The sequence below is a fragment of the Adiantum capillus-veneris genome, chromosome 3 (genome assembly GCF_014529385.1).
Source record: "Adiantum capillus-veneris isolate H3 chromosome 3, ASM1452938v2, whole genome shotgun sequence".
NCBI lineage: Eukaryota > Viridiplantae > Streptophyta > Polypodiopsida > Polypodiales > Pteridaceae > Adiantum > Adiantum capillus-veneris.
Genome location: NC_140933.1, coordinates 125,285,007 through 125,296,683, shown reverse-complemented (window position 1 = coordinate 125,296,683; position 11,677 = coordinate 125,285,007). Strand labels below are relative to the sequence as shown.

The following is an 11,677-nucleotide window of genomic DNA, read 5'->3' as shown; positions in this document are numbered from 1 at the left end:
GGGTCGACCCAAGCAAGCTAGGGGGTTGCTTAGGGGGTATACTCACCCACACACACTCACAAACACTCTCATTGTGTGCTATGCAAGGTGCAAGAGCTCCCTCTCCTTCTCCAAGCAAGTAGAGGTTGAGAGCCTACACCAACACTCTTGGATATGGAGTGCAAATCCAACCAAGAGCCATGCTTCAATGCTTACCGCTTTCCATCTCCTTCTTCTTCATCACTATGCTATTATGTATGCTAGCAACAAGAGTTATGATAAGTGAGGAACTAATTCTTTCTCCTACGAAATGTTTCTTCTTCCTCTTCCCTACCCTCATTCCCTGCTAGCTCTCTCCACCTTCGAAGGTGTTTGAGGTCTTGGGACTGAGGCTTGGGATAGTTAATTCTTTCTACAAGTCGCATGTTATGCTTATTGCAAGAAGGCTAATGGTTTATTGCAAGTAGATTAGTTACTTAATGCAAGTAGATTAATTTTATTGCAAGGTGGATTAATTGTTGCTTTAGGCACAAGTTGATGCATAAAAGTATACATCTTCATGCACTCAAATGATTTAGGGAACACAAAGAATAAAGATGTTCACAAGTTCTTGATTGTTTTCAAGATAAGATTGATTGTTGATATTATGCAAAAGCTTGGTGTATGAAGCTTCCATCTCCATACTGCCAAAGAGGTCTCAAGGAACACAAAGATTGTATTGTACCAAGTCTCTCTTAATGAGAGAATCTATAATACAAATGCCTTTTGGAGGGGGGACCGGCTCCACATAAATCCGGTCCTCAACTGTTGTCATATTCTCTAAACTCTCTCTCTCTCTTGAAAAAGTATTGCTCATGCCTAGTTAATTAAGTGTTATGATTCAGTTGCTACTACCAATTAAGTTCACCCTCTATGCTCTCAAAGTTGCTCACTCTAATTCTCTTAATTCCGCTATTCTCTAAGTTCATAGGCCATTTCCATTACAAGATTTATTACATGCAAGGCTCGCACGGATGCATGATGGGTGGGCTGGATAGGACGTGGGCGTCTGTGGGAGGAGGTCGTGGGATCAAGCAGAGAGCACACCAAAAGGTGCTTAAATTTTTTATCTCAGCCCCAACAGGGATCAACGGTCGGATGCACTTGGGCCGTTGATCCCTTGAATCGACCCCGTGTGCCGTATTAATGATGGGATCTACCTAAGGAAGACATCATTAGGAAGAGAATGGGGTCTAGGAGGGGCTCTTTATTTGGCTGTTTAAGGGAGTCAAAGCTCTTGTATTAACAAAACATTATAGGAAAAATTTTGAATTCAAATAGGCAAAATGGTAAATCTATTTGAATTCAAATTTTGCCCCAAAATAAGATTTAAAATCTAGAAGGAAAAACCATATCATGTAACATATCTATAGAAAGAACTCGTCGCTTAGATTATAGATCTATAATCTCCGCTCAAATAGGAGATCGTATGTAGGAGTTATGGTAGGCCAAAAAACCATAAAGTTGCCCACCTCCTTTAATGAGAGGAAAAGTGTATCCTTTGACCATTCTTACACCTCTCTTACACACATGGCATGCACCTATTTGTCAAAATGTTAATCAACTCCATAATATCATGACAAATAAAGAGGCCCTCCTAAACCCCACCCTCTTCCTAATGTTTGTCATCTAGTTTGTGTGTGTATCAGCAAGAGATCCGCATTTATGAGCAAAGCCGATGTTGCACAGATGGAGTTATTCCTTGTGCATGTTGATGCCATGATGCATTTGTATCATGAGTGTGTGTGTGTGATGAGCAAGAGATAAGGTAGCTGATCTTTGTGCAGGAAACAAACTCACCAATGTATATATGTATGAGTCACCCCCTTCAAGAAATGTGCACATATTTAAGTGAGGCCACTAAGCAATGCGCCCACACTTAATTGAGACCACTAAGCATCTAGTTTATTTCATCGTTTTTAGGTATTCCCAACTCATTTAATGCCACGTGCGGCTATTCACAATGTATACTATTGTCATGTTTATATCAAGGAAAAATATTTAGTAGACATGTTTACTTCTTAGCACAACAAGGTATTATTTCTTATTCAAAAGGTCCATGAGTACAATAGTATGCAGGTCTCTCCCACCATGCCATGGTCCATATAAATAATGCTCAATCACACTTATACATTCATTCCCAAAAAGTTTCCTAAAAAATGTTAATACTTGCTTATGATAGCCTACAGTTGCTATCCTTTCTCGTAGGTGTATGCATTTTTCCAATGAGTCTATGCACAATTAAAGAGCTTTTAGCCAATTAGAAAGGTTGGATGGTGTCCCATAGCAAGTGATAATGTTTGTTTGTGTGTGTGTGTGTGTGCAAGCAAAAAAAAAAGACAAAAACTACATTAATCAAGACTCAAGACATTGAATAAGGAAATTGATGCATCCATTATAGGCTATTAAGTACAAAAAATGATAAAATTGAGTAATCCCTGTTGCCTTTATCTATAACCTCAACCCATGCAAGTATTAATCTTGGTTCTTGCATTGATCATAAACAAAAAAAAAAAAACATTAGTTTCTTAGTCTATGGACTACAAGTGTCATAAGATTAATACATGTGTTATAGATGTCCACATAGAGAGATATAGGCTATGCGGGGACCTGGTTGGCCATGGTTGGGGAGACTGTCATGGCAGTGTAGGGGCCAAGGAGAATTTCCTCTAGCATGAGTGTCTGAGATTCCATGTAGATGCTCTTAGGTAGCATAGAATGGGTGGGTTCAAGGGGGAGCAGCTTGATGGTTTTTCCTCTGTTATGATTGAGTGGGGTGATGGGGTAGAAAAGAAGAGGGTTTTGGGCGTGCCATGCAGGGAGTGGGTACTTTATGCACGTGTCAGTGTACCGTTTTATTCCCCATTTATCCTTATGGTGGTCTTGGTCTTGCTTTGGGTTTAATCAAAGCTTTTGTGTGTGTTTGTGACAATGTGCACATTCCCTAGGGTAAGGTAGAATGAGTGGGGGTAGGCCCACTAAGTGGACCTATACCCTCACCAAGTGCTTTGATGAGATTAGTGGCATCAAATTGTGCTAAGAAAATGATTGTTCTGTAAAAATCTAGTGATGTGTCTTGTGGTCCTATGCAGTGATGTGTCTTGTGGTCCTATGCGTTTATCAAATCCATTCTTTTCAAACATGCCAATCATACACAATATATCTTGATATGCTAATGAGGGGTGAGAGGCATTATATACAATTCGTAGTACTTGCATACTTTAGCGGCCATTGTTTTAGGTATGTTAGTTGATGCATGGATAAACCAGATACTATTTATTGGTAATCCATCTTTCTTCCAAAAAGTAGATGAAGTAAAGTCACCAATATATGGTCTCTGTATTTTAATTCTTGTGTTTAAATATTTGGCAAAATTTGTATCAGATGTCTAGTTCATGTTGATGATATGGTAAAGGGGTCCTCAGGGGACAAGGGTTTATTATGGTTCAGACATTGTAGTACAAATATGTTGTTAATAAATCATAGTAGATCATCCATAAACCTTCATTAGTCAAGAAAATCACCCATCATTTTCAATTCACCTAATTTAGCAAGTTTATTGATGAAGCTCAATTTAAAGCAAGCTAAATATAAGCTACACCAGATAGGTGAGAGCAATAGTACCCCATTGATATACCTTTCCGTTTTTTGTATATTCTCAACCCAAGATGGGTGTAACAATGATCCAATACAAAATTATTCAATTCCCTTAAGGGTATATGCATGAATAGGTGGACTTACTACATGTGTCCCGGACAAAGGTAGCACATTGGCAACTACCTATTGATTCCAAGTAAAAAGGGTAAGGGTAGTGGAGCTTTTTTTTAATGGTTGAGCGGTTATGAAACAATCTAGCGCACGTTTGCCAAAATTACCAATGTCTGTTACTCTTTCTCCCTCCCTCCCTCTCTCTCTCTCTCTCTCTCTCTCTCTCTCTCTCTCTCTCTCTCTCTCTCTCTCTCTCTCTCTCTCTCTCTCTCTCTCTCTCTGTGCTGCACGTGTTCTCTCAATGTCGAGCTGAAACCATGGTAGGAACTCCCGCTCTCTTTCTCTACAGGAGCCTCTTTGTGTGTGTGTGTGTGTGTGTGTGTGTGTGTGTGTGTGTGTGTGTGTGTGTGTGTGTGCGTGCTAATCACCATCTTTGTGATTGCTGAGCCTAAAGCATAGTGCTCAACAACTTTCTCTCTCTCTCTCTCTCTCTCTCTCTCTCTCTCTCTCTCTCTCTCTCTCTCTACATGAACCTCCCTATGTCTCTATAACAGCCTCTAGGACTCCCTCCAAATGTTCTGCAAATTAAGCAGATTTATTTACAGATGGTTGCATCAGTAAACAATACCATCAACATGGAATTGTTCTCCATTAGTCAGGCTCATCAAGAGATGCTTTCATGAGTAAACACCATGTTATTGTTCTCCATCGAGCAGGATTATAAAGAGATGGTTTCATTAGTAAACAATTTTGTCAGCATGGAATTTCTTCCTCTTGCACCAACAATGGATCTTCATGGCACGTCATCTTTATGTGTCGATCATTTAAGTGTTTCTCATGTAGATAGACTTTAATTAGGTAGTATGAAACACAAAGAAAGCATGCATATCAGGAAAAATCAAAGGAAAGCGAATCAACAATTAAACGAGTGAAATTAAGCAAGACAAAGAGGCAAACCATTACATCAGAGGTAATCAAGTGCTTCACACGTTGCACGCAAGGGCTTGACGACAAAGCCATTCTCAACCATCATGCATTGAGAGGCTTGCAATTTAAATGTGAAGGAACTGACAAACCATCTAAGAATCACAAGCGTTTGATCAGCGGATTGGACAATTCTCTCAAAGATGTCAGACGACCAAAAAACTCAAAAGGATTTCTCATTAAACGAGCAAGTATCATGATGGTTATGAACTCTGAAAGTCAAAAACCAAATATAGCAGCTGCATCGCGGCTTTTTGGAGTGCATCGAAGAAATTTTTATGCCACTAGATCTAAATTGAAACAACAGTCACGGCTGCCATTGCATTTGTTTGAGCGACCACACAAAAGGAATTCCATTACAGAGGAAGTCAAAGACAAAGTCATAGCCTTCTGGACAATACACGGGTGTCGCCAAACTACAAGGATGTATGTCGAAGGCGAATTTCAACAAAAGTATACGAGAAATATCCACTGCATCTGCTCAAACCACCTCACATTTGATTTTGTGTAATTGCATTGATCCTCATGCAATATTTTGATAAATTTTATGCATTTAGTTGATGCTTTAGGCTAGTATCACCACCAACATGATAACTACCAGGTATCACCTTCCTCTGTCTAACAGTAAGACATCACTACCTACCTGATATCTCATAGCCTTGGAGATACCAATCGGCTCTCTCTCAACCCGATAGCTACTGACCAACTTTTATCAAGTCTCCTATCCACTTGATAGACACCTAATAGCTACCTCTCATCCTTTCAGCTTTCTTCAAGCCTGAAAGCTATCCACCAGCTATCTTCTTTCCTGAAAGCTGTCCACCAGCCATCAGCTATCCGCTCCCATCCTGATAGCCACCAATATCACCTGGATGGTCTCACTAGGTAGTGTACTGGCAACCAAGAAGTAATCTTGAAGCTTCTAGTTCTATCTTGGTGACTTCTCATCCTCATAGCTACCTACCTTTCAGCTTCCTTCAAGCGTGAAAGCTATCCGCCAGTTACCTTCTTTCCTGAAAGCTACCACCAATCCCCACTTATCCACTCCCATCATAATAGCCACCAATATCACTTGGATGGTCTCACTATATAGTGTACTGCCAACCAGGAAGTAATCTAGAAGCTTCCACTTCCAGTTTGGAGACCTCTTATCCTAATAGCTACCTTTCAGCTTCCTTCAAGCATGAAAGCTATCCGCCAGCTACCTTCTTTCATGAAAGATACCCACCAGCCACCAACACGCACAATTGGGTCTATAGATGGCAGGTTGAACAATTCAAGGAGTGTCTATGTCACTTCCCCGATGACGAGGTAGTGAACTTTGCTGAGAACCACACATTCAAGGAACAAAATGAGATTCAATCGATGCATTCGTTCTCTTTCTAGATTACAATCTTCGTTCACATTACGTATATGCAAATGGCAAGGAGTGTCCACAAGTATTATCACTTCTATATTTCTGATGATAAAACTCATGACACCCTTTTTGTTCAACATTGCTTCATGCTCCATCATGGTTGATTAAAGGATATTGGTGCATTGTTGAATGAGCATTGGGTGTGGTCGGATGGCAGTGCCTCGCAGTTCAAAGCAAAAAGATCATTGTACTTTGTTGCCCGGTATAGGACTCTCATAAGTTTGAAAATGACTTGAAATTTCTCGGGTTCAGGTCATGGGAAGGGTGAGCATGATGGGGCAGGTGCATTTATCAAGAGACATTTGACTCATGAGCTGTTAAAGCCAAACTGTGAAAAGTTGCAATGTGCAACAAATGTACTTACATTTACATTTCTGAGAGAAACTATGTCTAATGGGCCTATCGAAACTATGTCTAATAAGCCTATCGCCACATATGCTTCCAAAGTACGGCCAGTGTGACAAGGTGTTTTTGGAGGTGAAGGAATGTGATGTGGACAGGAGCAACCGTTGGGATTGCAAATCTGCGGATGGAGTTCGTGGGGTACATTGTGTCTCTCGATACTCCTTAACAGATGAAAAAGCTCTTGGGTGTAGACAACTCTGATGCTTTTGTATTGTTTGTCTGCTGCAAGGCCATTGGGGAGGTGTTCTAATAATGCACATGTTCCGAAGTGGGAGTACATTACCCTTGAATCTACTGAAGTTGTTTAACTTGATGATGAAAGTGACACTTTTGCATATGAAGGTCACCATGATTTGAGCAATGCCCTCCGCATCGGTGACAATTTTGTTGTCATAGCTCCTCATGACTATTAGAAGCTTGCAGATTTCTGTCTTGAAATGCACAAGTGAGAAGCAAAGGACTGAAACCTTGATAACATATACATGGGAAATGTTTGCCATGCCGGTTCATTTATTGTCAAGGGAGTTTGGTATGAACAAGCAAAACAAATCCCTACGAGTTCAAGGTATTACGAAGTAAGCCTAAAGCTAGCTTGCAATCCCACCATGTAAGAGCTATCAAGATCCAATGGAAAAAACTCGACCTGGGAGAACATTCTTTATGTCCTCAGAAGCATACGAGGCTATTTATAATAACACTCCGGATGATGTGCAGTTTTGATGACCTTAACTCATTTGCTCTTTTAACTCTGCACACATATTTCCCTCACTTTTATGCACTGGTTCATGGTTTACTTTGTTGCTCATAAAAGACCCAAGAAGTGATCTTTCTTGGCAGTTTCTCAATGATGTCTACATTCCCGTCTTTGTACACAAAAATATATATACACAATACTAAATACTATCTACCCTTGAGCAAGGGGAACACTCACGAACCATTCATACGGGGTAGGGAATGGACACTCAATGTCCATTCCTCGTAATACCTATGACCCCTTGGTGACCGACGCATCGTTTGTTGAGGGAGTAGATGACACAACAATGACTAGCGTTGATAAGAGATTGAAGCTTGGAGGTGCACTCCATCGCTGTTCATATTACTGCATAGGAGTGATATTATAGAGCCGATGATTGGCTGCATGAACAAACATTACACATTATGTATGCTGAGGTGCCAACAAGAGGTATTATTCATGTTGTTGAGATGACCCGCAATGATCGGTGGTTGTGTGAATTGCATCGACTGGTTTCCAAATGCTGATCAGGTGTCCAGAGCAGAAACGATTGCGACTGCTAAGGTGGTGCATGCTGAGTGATCATCACCTACATCTTTTCTATGTGCTGACTTGGCAAAGATCCCATGGCTGCAGCACTGCATTCTCGACAAAAAGTCCAATAGATGGACGACTCATATTCACTGCCCCTCGACCCCAGACCTTGACGATGGGATGCTAAAGCTTGCCAAGGGTGGATCACACTGAGTTGCAACTAGCCCAATAAATTAGAGGCTTATTTCAATTGAATTCAAATGCTTCTAAGTTATGAAGATAGCTATCAAATTGAAGTGGTAAAGAATGTGGCTACCATTATGAACCCATGAAAGAGTGCCACATTACTAGTAGCAGCAGCATTTCCAATCAACTACAGAGTAGGTTATAAAAGGGTAAATCCTGAAAGCTAAAAAGGAGTTGTGGTGTGTGTATTGTCAAGAGAGCCAGCTTGTGTCACATCATTGATCGAATCACACCATCCCAAGAGTTACACCAATCATTTCCTTAGATACTCCCCAAGGACGTGAGAATGTGGGTGGACTTAAATTGCCACAAACGAGAATCCATATGAAGGGCTCAAAAATTTTCTTCTTGATGATGCATCTCCTTACCAAAGGAGAATTCAAGATCCCCCACCGAATGAACGAGAAAGAAGTGAGTCTCCTGCCACCTCGGTGGAGATGGCTCCACGAAGACGACGGGCTAAATGCTCTTCATCACTTCCTAAACGGAGAAGACCATCGCACACTTCTCCACACCATAATTCAAAGAGGGATGACAAAAAGCAAGAGAAGAAAAAGGCGAGAAAGAGGTCACCCTCTTCTCCATCTTCTTCATCCTCTTCCTCTTATGAAGAAAGTGATGGTGCAGAAAAAGAGAACAAGGCAAGAAAAAGGCGAGAAAGAGGTCACCCTCTTCTCCATCTTCCTCAACTGAAGAAAGCGATGGTGCAACTTTTGAACCATCAAAAAGAAGAGGACATAGGAAATCCTATGCCACGTGGAAGAGGTTGTCCAAGCTCAAGAAGTTCAAAGAGGAAGGAAAGAGCATCTCTTTCCTTACCTACGATGGAACCTTTGGTGCTACGGACAAAGTCTTGGCCTTTATCTAACAATTCTATGCGGTGTTTGGACATGACGGATTCACAAAGTCCTCTAAGCTACACCATGTAGCTATGCACTTTCAAAATTTTTCCAGGCAATGGTGGTCTAGCCTACGGGCCAATGATGAAGCTCCATGAACATGGAAAGCTTAAAAGGCTTCCATTATGAAGCATTTTTTGGCCACTGATGCCAAAGACAAAGTACCCACTGAATGGTGAAGCTTGAAGCTCTCTCCCTACAAATCCATTCATAAATATGTAGACAAGTTTTGGGACTTACACCTCAAAGTCACTGCCTTCAAAAAGATGGATTTTGGAGAGCTAAAACAACAATTTTGTGCGGGCTTAACTAAAGAAATGGCGGAGTATGTCAAATCCCAAAGGCCATGCACCATATCAATGGTTATACACCATACTATGGTAGCTTCTAGAATCAATTTCCAAATAGGGGCTAAAATAAATTCTAAGCCCACGAAAAACAAGGGTTCCAATGAGCCTAAGGGGAAGGACAATGTCCAAAAGTCTCCTAAGGGCAATTCCAACAAAGCTAAGGAGAAGAGAGTTCACAAAGGGAAAAACAAACTCTCTCCTGAAGAGCTTGAGTGTTATCGCAAGGATAACCGCCATTTCAAGTGCGACGAGCAAGGGCATGCGTATCGCGCTTGTCCCCAAAAGAACACACGCCATTAGCCTCCTAGAGATACCTTGGTCGAAATCCAAGAGGAGGAAACTCACCACAAAGGATCTCCTTTATGCCATGCTTGGGGAAAGGTAAGAGAACATGATTCTTTTATTCTCTTTGACCCTGGTTCTACTCACAATCTCATATCCACAGAGTTGGCCACCAAGTTAGGCATACAAGCTTACGATATGGGAAATGTCCTACCGCAGATGGTGCTTTCAAGGTGCAAGAATCTTCAGACACTCCCTTAATTGAGAAATTGAGGCTCCATGTACAAAGCTATGTGGACAAATAGGAGTGATATTATAGAGCCGATGATTGGCTGCATGAACAAACATTACACATTATGTATGCTGAGGTGCCAACAAGAGGTATTATTCATGTTGTTGAGATGACCCGCAATGATCGGTGGTTGTGTGAATTGCATCGACTGGTTTCCAAATGCTGATCAGGTGTGCAGAGCAGAAACGATTGCGACTGCTAAGGTGGTGCATGCTGAGTGATCATCACCTACATCTTTTCTATGTGCTGACTTGGCAAAGATCCCATGGCTGCAGCACTGCATTCTCAACAAAAAGTCCAATGGATGGACGACTCATATTCACTGCCCCTCGACCCCGGACCTTGACGATGGGATGCTAAAGCTTGCCAAGGGTGGATCACACTGAGTTGCAACTAGCCCAATAAATTAGAGGCTTATTTCAATTGAATTCAAATGCTTCTAAGTTATGAAGATAGCTATCAAATTGAAGTGGTAAAGAATGTGGCTACCATTATGAACCCATGAAAGAGTGCCACATTACTAGTAGCAGCAACATTTCCAATCAACTACAGAGTAGGTTATAAAAGGGTAAATCCTGAAAGCTAAAAAGGAGTTGTGGTGTGTGTATTGTCAACAGAGCCAGCTTGTGTCACATCATTGATCGAATCACACCATCCCAAGAGTTACACCAATCGTTTCCTTAGATACTCCCCAAGGACGTGAGAATGTGGGTGGACTTAAATTGCCACAAACGAGAGGCTTTTGCATCACATAATTGTATCAAAAACCATACTATTAAAATCACCATGTGAAAATGCAGTGTGTCTCCATGATACATATGTGTCCTATATGTTAGAAACTTGAACCAGTTTATTTGGATTAAAAGGTGAAAAATTTACAATGCAGAGGAATTTCCTTTTGGAAACAAGCTGCCGAGGGAGCAAGAGAGCCAGCTTCCGCCCTGGCCCCTGGCTTTAGGGAAGAGTAGAAGTTGGGAACTTGGAAGGCTACTTTGTTAGCATAAGCCTTTCGCCAAATAGCTACATTGGAAAGTTGAGTTGTTTAGGTTAGTGGTGACGTTCCCCGCCTCCGGTAACCTTGTTGGCCATGTCCTTCACTGCATCTCCAGTCTGCGCACACCAAAAAGAAGCGTAGTGTCAACGCCACACTAAAGAAATAAGGGGACCAGGAGATGATTCATTCATTGTTGTCGTACCCGCTGAAAAACATTGGCGGTGCCCTCCTTGGCCTGCCCCGCCTTCTCCTGCGTCGCATGGCCTGCATCTCCCGCCTTCTCCTTTGCAGCCCCAGCCATTCCCTGCAGGTGGCCACGACAATAGTACACAAACAAAACCGCTTGCATGAGAAGGGAAGAGATAGCACACAAACACTAGAGCTGGAGAGAGAGAGAGAACCTGCGCGTTGTGGTGAGCCTCCCCGGCCTTCACCTGGCCGTAGTCCTTGGTCTCCCCTGCTTTCACAGCTGCAGTGTCCTTGGCGTGCTGTGCATGGTCGGCCATCTCTTTCTCTTGCTCTGATTATAACAGAAGTTCAAGATCTTTGATGTAGTAAGAGTATATAACTATATTCCAAGCTCGAGTGTGCAGGAACTTGGAAGCGACAGGACTAGCAGCAGCTTATAAAGAACAGGCCTAGGCCTTCTCGCATCAACGCGTGTCCTCGCCAACCTTGGTGTCCTGCTGACACGTACTACGTCCTATTCCTCGCACAGCGCACTCCAACTACGACTTTGAGGCTCCATATTTATGGTTATGGTACACGTCGTACCCACTTCAGTATGGTAGTCTCCCCTCAGGACGAAATAACAC

General features: G+C 41.9%; 1 protein-coding gene across 1 annotated transcript; it reads right to left on the bottom strand.

Moving 5' to 3' along the window:
• Positions 1–10,698: 10,698 nt before the first annotated feature.
• On the bottom strand, positions 10,699–11,464 carry LOC147461656 (uncharacterized). Its single transcript, XM_086501499.1, has 3 exons — positions 11,264–11,464; positions 11,065–11,166; positions 10,699–10,978 (listed from the first exon to the last, which is right to left on the bottom strand). Exons 1-3 carry the CDS (start codon positions 11,366–11,368, stop codon positions 10,916–10,918), a joined length of 270 nt encoding a protein of 89 aa, XP_086357625.1. The 5' UTR covers positions 11,369–11,464; the 3' UTR covers positions 10,699–10,915.
• Between the last annotated feature and the right edge of the window lie 213 nt (positions 11,465–11,677).